The sequence below is a fragment of the Rana temporaria genome, chromosome 3 (assembly GCF_905171775.1).
Source record: "Rana temporaria chromosome 3, aRanTem1.1, whole genome shotgun sequence".
NCBI classification, from domain to species: Eukaryota; Metazoa; Chordata; class Amphibia; order Anura; family Ranidae; genus Rana; species Rana temporaria.
The window spans coordinates 473,825,567-473,845,657 of record NC_053491.1 but is presented as its reverse complement, the minus strand read 5'-3'; the positions used below and the strand labels follow the sequence as shown (position 1 = coordinate 473,845,657).

The window sequence follows — 20,091 nt, the reverse complement described above, 5'->3', positions numbered from 1 at the left end:
CTCTATCACTGCTTAGGCCTCGTACACACGACAGAGGAAGTCATCGTAAATTAAACATTGTTTTCCTTGACGAGTTCCTTGTTAGGCTTGTCGAGAATCTTGCCAAGCTTTCTTTGCTTACACACTGTCAAGACAAAATCTTGTTGTTCTCAAACGCGGTGACGTACATCACATACGACGGCACTATAAATGGGAAGTTTGATTCCACTGGCGCCACCCTTGGGGCTGCTTTTGCTAATCTCATGTTACTGCGTGTTAAGTAAAAGTTTGGTGAGAGACGATTTGCGCTTTTCAGTTTGTTACAGCGTGACAAATGTGCTATCTCCATTACAAACCCTACTTTTACCAAAGGCACGCTCCAATCTCATATTTTATTCTGAGCATGCGCGGGTTTCTAAGCATACACACAAATGTGTTTCTCGTCGTAAACCAGCCCGACGAGGAACACGACGAGGAAATTGAAACTCCCGACGAGGAAAAAGAAAACTTTTTTTCTCGTTGAGTTCCATGACAGTTTTCTCGACGAAAAACATACACACGATCGTTTTCCTTGGCATAAAAAACTCTGCCACCAAGTTTCTTGATGGAAAACGGTCATGTGTAGGAGGCCTTAGACCTTGAAGAAAGAAACACACCCTGAAAGCTTGTCCTGAAAATTTGGATGATAGTGCAAATCCTGGGCAGTACTTAGTTGTTCTTGTTGCAAGTGTACTAATACGGTTACAATCACCTCAAGCACTTCAACTTGAATATCAATTTCTTGTGTACTGTTGCAAAATTTAAGTCATATGTGTTTTATAAAAGACTTTAAATAGTAACTCTTTTTCTAATCACAATATTTCTCAAAGCTTCCTTAATGTCTGTATTCCTCAAACTGTATATGAAGGGATTTGAAAAGGGAGTAAACACTGTGTAAAGCATAACCAGTATCTTTGTGAGAATCTGTGATTGACCTTCATTAGGAAGAATGTACATAGCAATTAGAGTTCCATAAAATATAGACACCACTGTCAGGTGGGAGCTGCAAGTGGAAAAGCATTTGAGTCTTCCTGAAAAGGAGGAGATCTTTAAAATGGTCGAAACAATGTACGTATATGAAACTACAATCACAAGAAATGGCAAGACTATAACATGAATACCTAATATGATGCTTTCTATATGAACTATGGATGCATCGGAACATGAAAGTTGCACTAGAGCATTTAAATCACAAAAGAAATGGGTAACTGTATTTGCCCCACAGAATTGTAGCTGACATATGCTAAGTGTTAACATTAAAACCAAAGAGCCGCCCCAAAGCCAGGATGCAAAAATCAATTTGAAGCAAAAGGCATTATTCATAATAGAGGAGTAATGCAATGGACTGCAGATGGCAAGATATCGGTCGTATGACATGATTGTTAATAGAAAACATTCAGTTGCTAATGATAAACAAGAGAAATAAAATTGGGTGATGCAGCCTGAAAAAGATATGGTAGTCTGCTCATGTATTATAATATGTAGCATGTTTGGGCTGATATCTGTGGTCAGCATGATGTCAGTTACAGAGAGCTGGGAGAGGAAGACGTACATGGGGGACTGGAGGGTCTTGCTACAGAACACCAGCACAATGATGAGGAGGTTTCCACAGATTGTCACAATGTATATAATAAGTAATAAGATAAAGAGAGTTAGAGTAAATCCGAGTCCATCAATATCCATGTTGTGGAATCCCAAAAATAAAATTGTGGTCAAGTTTCTCTTATACATTTCCTATATATCACTTGAGTAAAGGGTACTGTGAACTAATTATGAATAATACAAATTAAACTGGGTAGAATATTCATTGGCATACTTTATTCTAGGACCTATATAAAAGAAAGATGGAAAGGGGGATTTTTTTTTGTAAATTACTTTTTATTAAGTTTCATGACATACAAACAACAATAGCCCACATAGAGCAAAACAACCACTGATCAAAAAGAGCAAAAAAAAAAAAAACATTCCCGTGTAAAACAATAAAAGGCAAAAAAAGCAACAAAAACAGTGAGAAAAAACCCCACAACAAAACCCAGAAAGGGTAATAACCCAGCCCTAGTATAGTTTTGCCTAGACAGATGTGCACACTACATTGCCCTCCAGCCGGAGGTGTGTTTCATAGCTATTGCATGTGGTGCCCCCTTGCTCAATACTACAGGAGTATGTCTGCTAATGCGGTCTTTCCCTCCCCGATCCCCCCACCAGAAGAAACAGCAACCTCTAGGTACCTCTAGGTACATGAAGAGGCTGCCCATTGAGGAGATCCTTACATTAGCCCCGAGTTAGCCAGCACTCTAACACTCCAGAAACATCTTCATCCCGGCTCTGTAGCAGATACCAGGGTCGGTGACTGTACCTGATATTGCAGTTAGTCTGAGTTTCATGGATATGCAATAAAGTCTGGCAGCTTACCTGATCTCCATGTCTCCATTAGAGGCCTGACCCTCCTTCTGACTGTCTTTTATTACCTTCCTCCCTGTATTGCTCCACCCTAGGCCATCCCAGGAAGCCTATATTAACTACTGCACTGCTAGTCTGCTTTGCTGTTCAACAGTGTTGTTTTCTTAAGTTCCTGTCTGCAGTTGCTACGATTACCTTCCTGTGTACCATTTTTGGCTTGTCCCTGACTTCTCCTGTTTGCCTGTGCCCTTGACCTTTTGCCTGTCCCTCGGTTACCCTAGTCTGCATGTTGCCCTGACCTCTGCTTACCCATCACTACCGTTTTTCCTGCTTGCTGCTTCCCCTCTCTTTCTGCGGAGCGTGACCTAGGGGATCCCAGGGGTCGCGACCTGGATCCAGCTGCAGCGAATGGTACTTCTTTGTTGACCAAAGATTTCCAGGCCTCCAAGGTTGGGGTAGACAAACTCTTCCATGAAAGGACAATTAGTTTTTTTAAGCATAAAACAATAATAGGGTGAGAAGAGATTGTATAGTCCTAGGAGTGGCTAAAGGCTCAACTAAATGTAACAAGCATAATTCAATGGACAAGGGGAATGAAATAGAGATGACCAACCTAATACACTGTGCTATAGCTTGCCAGTATGTTTTAATATGGGGGCAATCTACGGCCATAAAAAAATAATAATCATAAAGGAATAAACAATTGTCGCTGATATAGTAATCAAGAAGTGAACCCATCGTAGAATGTGGATGGAAACAAGAGACAATACCGCTAGCAATATTATCAATAAAATGTACTTTTATTTCTTTAATCCGCTTATCCCCTACAGGTATTACCTGTTGTATCCCTTTAGATTGTAAGCTCTAACATGCTGGGTCCTCTGATCCTTCCTGTATTGAATCATTTTTTTAACTGTGGTGTCTCCCTCCATTTTGTAAAGTGCTATGCAAACTGTTGGCACTGTATAAATCCTAATCATAAATTTTATAAATGTATAATTATTAAATTGATAATTGATAATTATTAACCATCTACATTACCAAGCCTATTTCTGAAATTTGGTGTTTACAAGTTAAAAACTTTTTTTTTTTGCTAGAAAATTACTTAGAACCCCCAAACATTATATATATATTTTCTAACACCTTAGAGAATAAAATGGCGGTTGTTGAAATATTTTCTGTCACACTGTATTTGCGCAGCGGTCTTACAAATGCACTGTTTTTGAAAAAAAATACACTTTTTTTAATAAAAAAATAAGACAACAGTAAAGTTAGCCCAATTTTTTTATATTGTGAAAGATAATGTTACGCTGAGTGAATTGATAGCCACCAAGTCTCGCTTCAAAATTGTGCCCGCTTGTGGAATGGCGACAAACTTTTACCCTTTAAAATATCCATAGGCAACGTTTAAAAAGTTCTACTGGTTGCATGTTTTGAGTTACAAAGGAGGTCCGGGGCTAGAATTATTGCTCTCGCTCTACTGATCGCGGCGATACCTCACATGTATGGTTTGAACACCATTTTCATATGGGGGCCCTACTCACTTTTGCGTTCACTTCTGCACGAGAGCACGGCGGGACGGGGGAAGTTTTTTTTTTTTCTTATTTCTTTTACCTTTTATATTCATTTGTTTCACTTTTCTTTAAAAAAATTGTAATTTGAAAAAAAATAATAATAAATTGTCCCTTTAAGAGCTATGGGCTCATTTACCACTAAAGGCTACCTATTAAAGGTTTTTTGGTGTGCGGCCGTCCATATTTTCCTTTTGAGTTTTACAGAACATACAGGTCCGGATTGCCTCTGCCCTTACCCAAGGCCACGGTAAGCGGCCGACTCCTGCCGCCGATAAAAGTGATCTTGCTGCGAATCCGCAGCAGAGACCACTTTTAACTGAAAGACAGCTGCCCGCTCTTGAGGAGGATACTGGGATTGTGGTAGCTAGCTTCTACCATAACAACGGTATTCCTCTTCAAAGACAGTACGTTTATAGTCGTCCTGCGGGTAGGAAGTGGTTAAATAATTAATATAATATTGAAAAATAAAACAAAACACTTGACAAGAAGTCAAAGTATAAAGAAAATTCTCATTTTTTTAATTGTAATGAATTTGGATATTGAATGAAAAACTGCAGAACTGAAAGAGATTTGAAATTGTAACTCTGAAATAATACGTTTTCAAATCTACAAATTTAACAATAGAATTGGTTAAAACAATTAGTGCTTTCCACTGATTCTATTCTATTGCAGTTGATTTACTAAAGGATAATAGGCTGTTCACTTAGCAATGGATTGGCATTTTCCCTTCACTTAGTTAGAATTAGCTAGAGCTCTGTTAACCTCCATCATCCAATCAATTTTTAACCACTTCAATACTACCCATGCATTAGCGGCCCAGTTTTCAGGGGGAACCCCGCAAATAATGGAAGTAGGTCTCGAAAAAATGGTGAAAAGTGGAAAAGGGACAATCTCAATCCTATATAAGCACTTAGTAAAAAATACACCATTAGATACAAATAAATTAAGTGAACAGTGGAGAAGAGATGTCCCAAACTTGGAGGGGGAAAACTGGGAAGAAGTGTGGGGGTTCCCACTACAGACACTGGTATCACTTCGAGATAAACTAGTACAATACAAGAAAATATATAGGAGTCACTATACACCATATAAATTAAATAAGATCTCACAGTCTAACCCTCCGAATTGTTGGAGATGTGCAGACATTTCACGAGATTTTATGCATATATTTTGGCGATGTCCAAAGACTGTGGTATTCTGGAGGGATGTTCTAAGAATAATTGCTATAGTAACATCAATAGTTCTGGAACAGAAGGCAGAGATATGTCTATTGGGATTGGTAAGGAAGAAGATTGTCCCGATGGGAAGGAGAATACAGGTGGCACTATTAATGTACTATGCTAGAAAGACGATAGTCCTAAATTGGAAAAAGGAATAGGCCCCCTCGGTGGCACATTGGAAAAATCTAGTCAACAACTCTTTACCACTATACAGGGAGACATATAGTAATAGAGGACAGAGGGAGAAATTTAAGAGCGTTTGGGCAAGCTGGATAGAAAATCCTAAGACATCTTCAGGATAAATAGGACACAGGGGAAGGGTAAATGCACAAAGAGAGAAAGGCAAGGAATGTAAGAGGAATGTGTTAGATGGATGAATATATGGAAGGAATGTTAGATTGGTAGGAATATGGGATATATATGTATGTTTACTGTTTCTTTTTTTTGTATGGAAATTTAAAAAAACGTAATAAAGAGATTTGTAAAAAAAAAAAAACACTTCAATACTAGTTCATAGACATATGACGTCCACAGATGGGATCTTCCATCCTGGGTGGATGTCATATGACGTCCTGGGCTTTGCGGGGGGATATCTGAATGATGCCTGCAGCTAGAGGCATCATTCAGATATCATTCTTTAGTGCCGGCGATCCTGCGCACCATAAGAATGATCATAGCGGCGGTTCTTCCACTTGATCGTTCTTATAGGCTGCGGGAGGAGACATCCCCCCCTCCTGCTGCCATCCGGTGCTTCTCCGGGCTCTCCCATGCCATCAGGGGCCCGGAGAAAGAATGCGATGACTTCACGCCCGGGTCCCCGTAAGTAAACAAAGAATAAAGAAGACCCGTCACACACATTTCCTATTACAAGGGATGTTTACATTCCTTGTAATAGGAAAAAAAAGTAATAAAAAAAACAAAATAAATAAATAAGTAAAAAAAATAAATAAAATAATAATAAAAAAAATAAAACGCCCCTGTCCCCGGTAGCTCGCGCGCAGAAGCGAACGCACACGTAAGTCCCGCTGACATATGTAAACGCTGTTTAAACCACATATGTGAGGTATCGCCACGTGCGTTAGAGTGCCAGCAACAATTCTAGCACTAGATCTCCTCTGTAAATCTAAACTGGTAACCTGTAAAAAAATTCAAAGCGTTGCCTATGGAGATTTTTAAGTACCGAAGTTTGGCGCCATTCCATGAGTGTGCGCAATTTTAAAGCGTGACATGTTAGGTATCTATTTACTCTGTGTAACATAATCTTTCATATTTTTCAAAAAAATTGGGCCAACTTTACTGTTTTGTTATTTTTTTCATTCATAAAAAAAATTTCCCCGTGCAAGACAAAACATTGCAATGACCGTTGTTTTATTCCATAGGGAGTCTGCTAAAAAAAAATATATAATGTTTGGGGGTTCTGCATAATTTTCTAGCAAAAGAATGATGATTTGTACATGTAGGAGAGAAGTGCCAGAATAGGCCCAGTATTGAGGTGGGTATTAAAGCCTGGTATTGAAGTGGTTAAATATCCTTAGGCTGTTCCTTTTTCTTTTTTTATTTAGTGGTAATACCCATTGATTCATATGTAGCAGAAAAATGATTATATATCTGGTATTTGAACAAATCCTCTCCAAATAGTAACATATAGAATGCACAATTACACAAAACAGTTTTTAATTATTACATAGGCTTTACAAACTATAATACACTATATTCCTTTACAAAAGAAAACAATTCTTTTATAGAATGAAAAAAAGCAATTGTCCTGCTTATTTTAATAATTTTATAAAAAATCACCCAGCAAAATCAAAGTATCTTGAAGTTATACTAGTGAAGTAATGTTAAATTGAAATGCTTCCTGTGTAATAATTGTATATGTATTGAAAGGAGAAATGTGTTTGTTGTTGATATAAATCAAACACATAAAATATAAAAAATATGAAGACAAGGTAGAGTGGGAAATAATTTGCCTTTCATAAGGTAAACACATGGGAGAATATATTGTACTTACTGCTCTAATGTCCTTTAATGTTCAGTTAGCCAAGTTGTACCAGTAGATACAGTAATCTCTCTCTCCATATGTATTTATATATATTATCTGTACAGAGAATAAAATAGTCACTCCTTTGAGAATAAACTATTTATGTTCATACTTAACATAATAATTGCTTTTAACACCATGAATGCAGAAAAAATAAATATAATATTGCATTTAAAGCAAATTCAGGGCTACAAAAAAGAAAACCCTTCACATTTAACTTTTTCCTAGTGTCTTCTGTATGGTCCATTGGCATCACAATTTCTTTTCACCCTTTACTTCCTCCAGCAGTGGGGCGAAGAAACCTAAATGCAGCAGAGTGCAGAGCCAAATAATACCATGGCAGTACTCTCCGCAGTCGACATGTGCATTCGTTTTCGTCCGAATGCATTTTCGTCCGAATTTCAGGTATTTTTTTTATCGTTTTAACAAACGATAACGAAAGCACAGAAAGGTCCGACATGAACAAATGCTTTATTTTCGCTTTCGTTGTGGTCGAATGTGCCTAACCTTAACTCTATTAGTCCAATATTATTCTACATAAAGAGAAAATATTCGACATTATGGAGACATGAAGAAGATTCGACAGAGATAAAAGATTCGACATAGAGAGAAAAGATTCGACATAGAGAGAAAAGATTTGACATAGAGACAGTTTCGTTGCTCCGTCGAAACTTTTTTTTTTTTTTAGAACATTCGACAGACACCATAAGCCTTCAATGACAGATTCGACCTTAATTAATTTAGATTTTCGGACGAATGCATTTTTTTTACGAAAAACTAAATAAATAAAAACGAATTTCGGGAGTAACTAAATAAATGTATTTTTCAGACGAAAACAAAATTACGAAACAAAATATTTCAGTGTGCACATGTCTACTCCGCAGCATTCTTCTGGAACTCCAAATTTGAAAACAGATCCTTCATGCCCTGGGCTCATGGGAAGTGAGCATAATAATGTTCAGTGGTTTTCATCTTGAAAGGGGAGTAGTGCTGGATCGGTAGTACGGTACAAAAGTGAGTCTGTAGGGGGTTGTGCCAAAAAGAGGGTGAATATAGAAGAGCACATTTTTCTTTGGTTGCTCTGATAATCCATTTTTTATCTTTATGTCCAAGCTGGTCTTGGGCTTTAGGGGCAAACACACATACTTCTAAAATCAGTGGCCCAGATTCAAGAAGATTCAAGAAGCACTTGCGCCCGCGCAACCCTTACATTCTTGCGTTGGCCGCTAGGGGGCGCGGCCTTTGTGATCGGCGTATAGTATGCAAATTGCATACTACCACCGATTCACAAAAGTTGCGCTTGCCCTGCCTACGCAAGGTACAGAGTTTCCGTACGGCGCCTTTAGCATAAGGTTGCTCCTGCTAATAGCAGGCGCAGCCAATGCTAAAGTATAGCTGCGCCTCCCGCTCGCGACGTTCAAATTTAACGTCGTTTACGTAAGTGAACCGTGAATGGCGCTGGACGCCATTCACAATCACTTACAAGCAAATGACGTCCTTGCGACGTCATTTGCCGCAATGCACGTCGGGAAAGTTTCCCGACGGAGCATGCGCTGTTCGCTCGGCGCGGGAGCGCGCCTAATTTAAATGATTCCCGCCCCCCGGCGGGATCATTTACATTAGGCAGCCTTGCGCCCGGCTATTTAGCATATTGCCCGCGCAATTTACGGAGCAACTGCTCCGTGAATCGCGGGCAAAGCGCAATATTTGCGTGGGCGCAGAGAAAAAAATTTGCTCTTTGCTCACGCAAATATTGCGCGATTCTACTTGAATCTGGGCCCGTATTGGTATAAAGGTGTTCGAGTTGAAAAAGATCTTGGCAAAATAGATGCATTGGTGCAGTGCTACAAATAAATAAATTAACTTAAAGCTGAGTTCCTACAAAAAATTAAATAAAAAATCAGCAGCTACAAGTTCTGCAGCTGCTGACTTTTAATAATTGGACACTCACGTGTCCCAGGGTCCAGCAATGCGAGGAACAAAGTCCTGCTCGTCTCCCCCTCCTCTCCGTGGCGCCGGCATCACTACTGTGGGCGCCCGGATGAGGCTTCACAGCCAGGCACACACTGAGCATGCGTGAGCCATGCTGTGCACTGTGATTGGCCAAGCAATCATCTGGGACCTGTGATGTGTCCCCGATGATTGCCGAGAGGGAGGGGGAAGAGGTGACCTTCCTTCCCGTGCCACAGTACCCAGGGAGCAAGTGGGAGCTGAAACCCTCTAAAAAGAGGGTTTCCGCTCCCCCCCAAAAAAATGACATGCCAAATGTGGCATGTAAGGGGTCACCTCCCCTTAAAGCGGAAGTTCCATTTTTGGGTGAGTGAGCGAGTGAGTAACTTGTATAGCGCTACAAATGCGAACTAATTCGCCTCAAGGCGCTGTATCCAATGTCGTTGTCCAGCCACGCTTCAGAATAGATGTGTCTTAAGTTTTTTCCTGGAGGCCCGATGGTTCACTTTCATCCAAATGTCTGTAGGTAGAGCGTTCCATAGCCGCGGTCCTTGGACTGTGAATCTTTGTTCTCCTTTAGATTTGTAATGGGACTTGGGGATGTGGAGGAGGTTCTGATTAGTTGATCGTAGAGCCCGATTTAGGGTGTAGTGTTTTATTTTTTCACATAAGTATTGCATTGCGATTCCTTGCTAGTGTTAACCCCTTCCCCTGCCAGTGTAATTTTTACATTGATCAGTGCATTTTTATAGCACTGATCAATTCAATAATGTCACTAGTTCCAAAAAAGTGTCATTTGGGGGCGGATTTGTCCCCCACAATGTCGCAGTCCCGCTAAAAATCACAGATTGCCACCATTACCAGTAAAAACAATAAAAATAAATAAAAGTCCCTAAATCTATCCCCTATTTTGTAGATGCGATAACTTACTGATGCGTAAACCAATCAATATATGCCTATTGCGATTTTTTTTTACCAAAAATATATAGAACAATATATATTGGCCTAAACTGATGATTTTGTTTTAATATATTTTTTTGGATATGTATTATAGTAGAAAGTAAAAAAAATATATAAATATTTTTTCAAAATTGTATATATTTTTTTGTTTATAGAGCAAGAAAATAAAAAACGCAGATGTGAACAAAGACCACCAAAATAAAGCTCTATTTGTGGGTAAAATAGGGTGTAAATTTTGTTTGGGTACAATGTTGCACAACTGCACAATTGTCAGTTAAAGCGACACAGTGGCATTTCGCAAAAAATGGCCTTGTCATTAAGTGGGCAAATTCTTTCAGGGCTGAAATAATTAAAAGCAGTGGTCATCATCGTAAAAGGTGAAACTCCTGCGCTGTCTGTGAACGGGAAGGGGGGGGGGGGAAGTGGAAGGGACACTGCTGCAAAACCTAGGAAGGTCTACCTCGATAGACAAAAGTGATAATGAAACAAGTAAAAGATGTCTGCGCTGTGAAACACAATATTAATACTATTAAAATGTGTAAGGGGGAAGGGGACACAAGTGACAGTGGACACGTGAAATACAAAATGATGATTACAGTATAGTGGCAATATATTGAACACTTTCCTCAATGCACATTGGGGATACACATATGTTTATGAAATAAAAAGTCCAGGAAACAAAAAAAAGCAAAATCTAAAAAAGTCTAGTAAATCTGATGATTGAACTCAACAGCCAACTCTGGTGAAGAAAGATAAGCCGTACACCTTGAGAGATTCCACACACACCTCTGGTGGTCCCAGCAGCTCACCTTACGTCAGGCAAATTAAACCTGATAGGGAAACCTTAAAAATTGAGGTCTGGTCTTGATGGTATAGATTACTCTTACGATCCAGGACAGTACATGCAAATATAAGGAACAGCAGGATAGTATAATATTGATGGGACCAAAGGACCTTGCACATTACACACTCTGATGCACTCACATGAAATGTGGAATATGGGGCTTATCTCCACGAGCAGCGAGCTCATCAGTAAACTGATTCTCCTCTCTCTCCAGTACTAATGTATCTCAGGCTGGGGATGCTAGACAGCTCGTACGGCAGTGAGATAGCCAAAACAATAGGGAAGCAGAGCACATCGCATAATTCAGTATAAAAACGATCAGGTTTATTAAAAACAGCATAAAAACAACTCACATTAGAGTAGGTATTAGTGGCATCTATCCACGAGTAGCGAACTCGTACTACGTTTGTCGGATGCTAGAGGTTCTCCAGCGCTCCGATTCCCGACGCGTATCGTCACACCACGTGACTTCACCAGGTTTGCGAGATAACTGAAATACATCACAGGTGATATCATTTGCTGCTCAGTGATTGCAGTATTCTAGTCTGCATCTCCCCAAGGTAATATATAAAACCTGGCCTGTTAGTGGGCTCTTAGGACAGGGTTGATGACCACTGGGTTAAAGTGCCTCCAACATGCTTCCCAATGAAGTGCTTTTTTTTCAACCAGTGCCTCACTTCAATCCAAGTAGTGCTCATGTATCAGACTCCTTTCACCTCACACTATTAAAGTAAGGCCTCGTGCCGGAAGTGCGCCAGGGAAGACGTGTTCTTGCAGAGCTCCATGAGGCCTGGAACGATCTGCTGCCATCCCCTGCAAGATTGACCCCAGTGAACCTCCAAGGCTGCGGTACCTGTTGCTGGATACCCTCCGCTCCGATCCCAGCTGAAATCGCGGAGTTTGGCTGACTCTCTCGCCTCCAGACGCAGCCAGCTCCACGCTGCCGAGGTCCGCCGCCATATTGAGGCCTACGGAACCTCCGGGATCCTCCGCGTTCGGATGCACTTGCCCGCGGGGTAGACGGCCATCACATCTTCGTCCACCTCCAGCAACATCTCCGGAGGGGACAGTCCGGGTGTGCGGCGATCGGGAGCGGATAGAAGACTCCTGCCATCCGGCGTCCATTTTAGGAAAGACCGCGGCTTCGGCCTAGTCCCGGAAGACGGCGTTCCGGGATCCCTAACAGCCTGCACAAGCATTCCCATGCTTCAAGCGGGACGTGGCTTGAAGCATGGAGCAGTAGGATGTGCTTTACCCCGGCCCCCTGAACCCTCAGCTCCACGGACCACATAACTACTAGGAACCAGTTCAAGACCGACACATGGGTAAAGACAAGCAATGAGCACAGAAGGGAACCGGCGGGGACCGACAGGGCGGGGATTTAGAGGAGTATTTCGCCCGATCCCGTGCAGCATCACAGCGCCGCTCCGAAGCCAAGATGGCACTGGCTCCTCCGTCCCCGCCTCGCTCTGAGTCATCCCTCCACTCGCAGGCGAGCACGCACGGCCATCTCCCTCTCCCTGGGGAGACCGACTTTGTGCTCACCAGAAGTCGCTCTAATGTCTCCCTGGGTTCAGGTGATGGATGGGTTTGGAGGCACAGATTCGTTCCCTACACAGCTACATCAGATCCCTGCCCACTAAGGCTGACTTTGAACAATGTGTCCACAGGATTGAAAAGGCCTATAAGAAAGAGATCTTTGAATTCAAGAAGGATGTGGGCGCTCGCTTTGAGGACCTGGATGCCACCATCTCAGCAATGCGGTACAGTCTCATGACAAAATTCTGCACTCCCACACTGTCATGCTGCAGCAGTTGGCGTACCAGCAGGACGATATCGAAAATCGCGGAATTCCTGAATCAGTGGACGGCAAAGCCCTGCCTGGAGCTGTGACTGCCATTTTTAACCAACTGCTGCACCATTTTTAACTAACTGCTGCAGCGCCCCAAAGATGACCCAATTGAGCTAGACCGGGTTCACATAACCTCCGGTCCGCGGAGCCAGGACCCCTCCTTCGTTCGCGATACCCTATGTTGGGTCCATTTTTATAAGGTCAAGGAAGCCATCATGAGAGCTGCTAGCTCGCAAGAGACTATACTACTCGATACACCTGTGATGCTCCTTCCAGACCTTTCACGCCAGACGCTGATGATGAGAAAAGCATTGAAGCCGCTTACTCAACTTTTGCAGTCCAAACAGATAAAATACCAATGGAGATTCCCATTCCACCTGCAAATGCACCATGAAGGCAAGACTGCCATTTTCCGCACACTGGGAGACCTGCCGACCTTCCTCAGCGCACTAGGACTTCCACAGGTGTCTATCCCAGACTGGCCATTCATGCCTACTACCCCAGGTATGCCCTTTGCCTCACCATGGCAGACGCAGGGTCGCAAACGTAACCCCAAGCCTGTGCCTCGTTGGGACGCTGAGGACTGAACATGCCCTGGATGGATCAGTCGCATTACTTGTTTTCCCTTTATAGGAGTACTCCCCTGGAACATCATGGGGTGGGAGCCTCCACAACTTATTTTTATTTAGCTTCATTTCTACCCTTTTTCTTTAAAGGCTTCCCCCCCCATGTGCCTGGGTTACTTTCACAGTCATCACTCTCCATGGTTTTTCTTTTATCTTTATTTTTTTATTTTATTTAATTTTTTTACCATGGGCTCGGCCTGAAGTTCCCCCCAGACACTGTCTTTCTTGTGGGGTTTATCCCCCCTGAGCTCTGAACTGCTCTAATACTGTTATTCTTGTTAATCCCCTGGTTTTCCTCCTAGGTTGCTTGGGCTCCAGGTCCCAGGCCGAGAGTTATCCGCAGACTGTACGCGAATATTTTCTCCCCTATAGCCTCAGACGGTTTGTCCATACTCTGCAGCTTAACCACCGCTGTGTTTTTCTCATTGTATTTGCACTTAATTGTAGTATAGGTCTACTGGACTGTTTTTGTTCCCTGCCGCATGTTTTTGACCAATTCCTTTTTCTCTACACTAATGTTTTTTTAGGTCATGTATTGGTTTTGTTCCATGATTGTTTTTCTGTGGGGCTGGGGTCGGGGGGTCTGCCTCACCCGGCGGGTTCCCACCGTACCCCACCCCGAGGGGTTTTTCTTTTTTTACAGCGTCACCATGGACGCTGTATGGTTTATGGCTGTATGCCATACTGTAAGTTTTTTTTTCTTCTCTATTTGTAGTATTTTGGAGCCACCTAGTGGCCTTTTTTGTTATTGCTACTTTTTTTTTGTTATTTACTTGGTTGTGCTGGGCTCCCTCCCCGCCACTCCTCCCTGATTATTTCTTACCATCTCTGTTCTCTGACAGGGGTGGTGCGTACGGAGTCCACCATCAAGCCACGCCTTTATATGCTCTATGTGCTTTTTTGTTTTTTGTCTCACCCCGTTATCCTCCCACCTATCTACTTCTATCCTTCCTTTCCTATGTCCTCCTCCTTCTCTTCTCTTTTCCTCTTTTTCTGGATCCTACTTGGTGCTGTTTCCATCTCCGAGAGTTGCTGACTTATGATACTATTACCGTGCAGGCTTCCCCCCCTCCCCCTACCCTCCACTCCTACAGCTGTCATGGCCTCTGTTTGCCCGATAACCTTAGCTTCTTTTAACTGTAGGGGGGTTCAACACTCCTGAGAAGCGGAGCCAGATCCTTTTCCACTTTCATAAAAAACGTTCTGATATATTGTTACTCCAGGAAACACATTTCCGTTCTGATTCCATACCGACTCTGCACAACAGGTACTATCCACAATGGTTTCATAGTGCTAATCCTCAGGCCAAGTCTAAAGGTGTATCCATAGCTTTCCATAAATCTTTTAAACCTGAGGTCCTAGACACCCTTGTTGATATTAATGGGCGCTTCATATTTCTCAAACTGAAACTTAACGGCTTTCTCTTCACAGTGGCCAACATATACGTACCTAACGTGGGTCAGGCTCGGTTCCTCTCATCGGTTCTCACAAGACTGTCCTCCTTCGGGGGTCCCTGTTACATCATTGGCGGAGACCTTAATGTCGTCATGTCCCCACCCGCAGACACGTCCTCGGGTAAGTCCTCTGTTCCGCATTCTACATTGAAACGCATCAAAGCTCTCCTACACTCCTCACACCTGGTGGATGTTTGGCGTGTCCAGCATCCCACAGAAAGGGATTACAGCCATTATTCAGCGGCACACAATTCTTATAGCAGATTGGATTACTTCCTAATTTCCCAGTCACTGTTAGATACCCCAGTCCAAGCATCCTTGGGTCAACGACTCTGGTCAGACCATGCACCGGTTTACTTGATTCTTGCGCGCCCCCCAACGTCACGTAGAGGCACACATTGGAGACTTAATGACAATTTACTGCGAGACTCTGTCTGTGTGGCTGAAGTTTCCGCCGCTATTCGTCACTTTATTTCGGATCACTCCTCGGACACCACCTCCCCTCTCACCCATTGGGAGGCCCTGAAGTGTGTGGTAAGGGGCGTATTTATTCAACATGGCTCGCGTCTCAAAAAAATGCGTACGGGCAATATTCGCCGTCTTCTCTCCACCATAGCGGAGCTCGAACCTATGCACAAGCGTAACCTAGACCCTGCCATTTTTGTTCGATTGTCGAATGCTCGTAGAGATCTCCTCCAGCTTCTCGACTCACACTCCTTAATAGCGCGGGATAGGGCTCGCAATTTCCATTACTCGCTCGCCAATAAATGCGGTAAGCACCTTGCGCGGGTTTTACATCCTAGACCGACACGATGCTCTATTCCCTTTATCTCACATCCTGACCAATCTAGATCATACAACACGAACGTTATATCCTCCGCCTTCCGGGAGTACTATTCCCGACTCTATAACTTACGTCCCAGTGGTCCGACCACACGCACCGCACCTTCGGTTGGCGACATGCGAGATTATGTTATTGAAACGGCATTACTCCCCATTGACGCGTCGTCTGTGGTTGAACTAGATAGACCCTTGCAAACGTCCGAATTTCTAGGCGCCATTAAAGGCCTGAAGGTGGGCAAATGCCCTGGCCTGGATGGGTACACCCCTTGTTTCTACAAAACCTTTGCCCTGCTATTATCTCCCTTGATGGAAGGCATTTAATGCTATGGAGGACTCCCTCACACCGCCCAAGGAATTGTTATCCGCTAATATCTCCGTATTACCCAAACCAGGGAAGGATCCCTCCCAATGCAGCAGTTATCGGCCCATATCTCTGCTCAACATTGATTTAAAGTTGTTTGCTAAGGTTCTAGCCAGTCGTTTGTCTCCTCTACTCCCAGGTGTGATCCACAACGACCAGGTGGGATTTGTCCCGGGCCGTGAAGCTAGGGACAATACCACCAAGACGATTAATTTAATCTCCTTTATCCAACGTTAGGGGCTTAGGGCTTGTCTCCTCTCCTTCAACGCCGAAAAAGCGTTTGATCGAGTTAATTGGAGATTTCTTCGACTCTCGCTGGAACAGTTAGGTCTGGGAATGCCATTTATCTCCAAGGTGATGTCCCATCCTTCGGCTTCAGTCTTAGTTAATGGCTCTGCCTCCGCAGCATTTGATATCTTTAATGGCACTCGGCAGGGCTGCCCCCTGTCCCCCCTCCTGTTCGTCATTGTGATCGAACATTTAGTCTGCGCCATTAGACAAAACGCCTCCATTCGCGGTATCCAAACTCCCTCCTCTCATTACAAGTTATCCCTTTATGCCGACGACCTCCTGGTGTACATGCAAGACCCCCATATTTCCCTGCCATCCCTCTTTTCGGAATTCCGCCGCTTTAGCTTGTTTAGTGACTTTAAACTTAACATGTCCAAGATGGAGGCTCTCAATGTCTCCCTCCCCCCACTACGATGACCATGCTTAAAGCAAATTTCTCCTTTCAGTGGCAGACAAAGGGAATTTCATACCTTGGGGTCGTTATTCCTTGTAATCTCTCCAATCTCTTTTCTTTAAATTATGTCCCCTTGCTCTCCCGCCTACGGAGGGACTTGGAGGAGTGGGGAGGGTCTTCTTTACCGTGGTTCGGACGAATCAACACCCTAAAGATGGACACTCTACCCAAACTTCTGTACCTCCTTCAAACGGTCCCCATTACAGTCCCTAAACCCTTCTTTAACTCTCTACGCTCTCTCGCCATTAGATTCCTGTGGAACCGAGGGATGCCTAGGGTGAAATTCAATTTACTCACTCGCCCGAAGCTGCAGGGAGGTGCTGGCATCCCTGACTTCGAGACATATTACAAGGCCACTCATATAGCGTGTATCTTAGAATGGTTTCCGCGTCCCTTTTTAAAGGCCTCTGTCGCCATAGAGCAGGATCTGGCCCACGTGGATCTTCAAGCACTTCTATGGGGTTACAGGTCTGATTTAGCGCGTATGCCCCCTCCGTCCCCGCTTACGCTAGCCTCTCTCAGACTTTGGTATAACAGGGGGTTGTGTTCCCTCCTATCCTCTGATCCTTCCCCATTGTCCCCTCTATTTGACAATCCCGCCTTTCCTCAGGGTATCGGTATATCAACATTAGGCCCCTTTAAACGGTCTGATTGGCCACAGGCACGCTCTTTCGTACATCCTACACAAGGGTCACCGGTGACTCCGACGGGAGCGCACGATTGGCTCACTAAACTACATTTATCCACGTTCACAAAGCACTTACATTCGTCCTCCCAAATAAACCGTCCCAATACGGAATTTGAACGGTTGTGCTCCCTTTCGGAGACCCCCAGACACCTTCTTTCGGCCATATATGGCCTCTTACAAGCACGCACGCACACCGAGCTACCCTCTTACACTAGGACGTGGTCTGCAGACTTGGGTGAGGACATCCTGCAACCGGATTGACAGACATCTTTTTATTTTACTCACAAGTCCACAATTTCCTGCTACTCACAGGAGAAGAACTACAAGATTTTGTCAAGATGGTACAGGGACCCCTCCACGTTGCACAAGATATTTCCGTCCACCCCGGCAACATGCTGGAGATGCTCTACTACTACGGGGACCTACCTTCATGTCTGGTGGGAATGTGAGAGGATCCGCTCCTTCTGGACACAGGTATTTGACGATAAATTACTGGTTCCCTCTCCTAAGATTGCTCTTCTCTCTATACTACCGGGATCAGTTACGTAACAGAAGCGAAATTTCCTCCGTTTCTTCATGTCCTCAGCGAGACAGCTCATACCTTCCTATTGGAAGTCGACCACAATCCCGCCCTTGTCACACTGGGTATCAATTATGAACGACACTATGAGAATGGAGGAGATGTTGGCTCTTGATAACGACACTTTTGATACCTATAAACTGTTGTGGCTCATCTGGCTCCGCTTCTCCTCCTCTGACACTCTGGCTTACATGTTGTCACCCCAGTCATGAGCGTTCCCTTGTATTTCACTGCCCTAGGACGAGTTGGGTCTCCCGTTCCCCGCACACCCTATATTATCTCCCCTGACTGATCTTTCAGCAACTCAAACTCTTTGCTCTGATCTCTCTCTAGCCTTCTTCTCCTTTTTTCTTTCCTCTGCCCCCTCTTCTTCCTTCTCCCCCCCTTCTTTTCCTACCTTCTGACACCCCAGATTCCTGACTTCCCATTTTCATTTTGGTTTTTGTCTTGTTTGTCATTTTTATTTTATTTTATTTCTATTTTTATTTTTTTTATTTTATTTTTTATTTCCTTTTAGTCTTATTGTTCTCTTACTAGCAATCCCGGTTGCAATTCTGCCAACTACGATGGGGCCCTTGTGGTTACATCTAATTGTTGTTTCATGTTGAAGTCATTACTATTCTTATTGTGTTATATGTTGGTAGGAGTCCTGCTGTGGGCGATAGCCATTGGGCTGACTCCTTACCCCAATGCACTTATGACTGTTTTTGGATTGTGACTTCTCCTTTTGTCAGAATCTCCTGAAGCTGTGACATTTATTTTATTGGTGAGGTGGGGCCACCCATCGCGTGACCCCATCCCCCTCTGACGCACCCTCTGCTACGTCACTGGGGAAGCCTGGCTTCCCCCTTGCATCATAAGGGGCGGGGTCACGTGACGGGTGGCCCCGCCTCACCAATAAAATAAATGTCACAGCTTCAATAAAGGACTTTTTTCTAGGGTGTGTGTGTGTGATTATTACTATTTACTATTTAACTATTTACACTTCCTTTGTGAAATGGTAGGGGTACACTGTACTCCATTACCAATTCACATAGGTGGGCAGGATCTGGGGGTCCCCTTTGTTAAAGGGGTCTTACAGATTCTGATAAGCCCCCTCCCCACAGACCCCCACAACCACCGGCCAGGGTTGTGGGGATGAGACCCTTGTCCCCATCAACATGGGGACATCCTCCCCATGTTGAGGGCATGTGGCCTGGTATGGTTCAGGAGAGGGGGGCCTCACTCTGTCCCCCCTCTTTTCTGCGGCCGGCCAGGTTAACGTGCTTGGATAAGGGGTCTGGTGTGGATTTTTGGGGGAACTCCACGCCATTTTTTTTTATTTGGGGTGAAGTTCCCCTTAAAATCCACACCAGACATGAAGGGCATGGTAATTGAATTTGGGGGGACCCCCACACTTTTTTTTTATGAATGAATTCTCTCTGAATTGCCGGGAGCCGACAATTCATTATAGCCGCGAGTCCGGTTTTAAATGACTTTTTAAGTTCTAAGTACGGGAAACATGCACTTTTTCACATGCTAACTTTACACACCCCCCTAGGTATGAAATTTAAAGGAATATTTCACTTTTATTGTTTCACTCTAAGCATTATTAAATTCACTGCTCCTGAAAAAACGGGAGTAAAACTTTGTTTTGCGTTGATACATGTCCCCAAACACTTACATGTACCCAGGTCCCCAAACACTTTTTAGGACAATAACTTGCATATTAGCCTTTAAAATTAGCACTTTAAATTTCTCCCATAGACTTTAACAGGGTGTTTCACGGCATTTCGAATTTTCCGCAAACACCCCAAATTGTTCGTTGTTTGCCGAACAGGCAAACAGGCAATGTTCGAGTCGAACTCAAAGCTCATCCCTACTGCCTGGGTACACTCACTATCCCTTAACTGTAGAAAGGCCCCATGTTCACATCCTGGCGGGAAGAGTGGGTTT

General features: G+C 43.5%; 1 protein-coding gene across 1 annotated transcript; it reads right to left on the bottom strand.

The window, feature by feature from the left end:
• Positions 1–807: 807 nt before the first annotated feature.
• On the bottom strand, positions 808–1,749 carry LOC120930687 (olfactory receptor-like protein DTMT). Its single transcript, XM_040341862.1, has one exon. The coding sequence runs from the start codon at positions 1,747–1,749 to the stop codon at positions 808–810; it is 942 nt and encodes a 313-aa protein (XP_040197796.1).
• Positions 1,750–20,091: the final 18,342 nt, after the last annotated feature.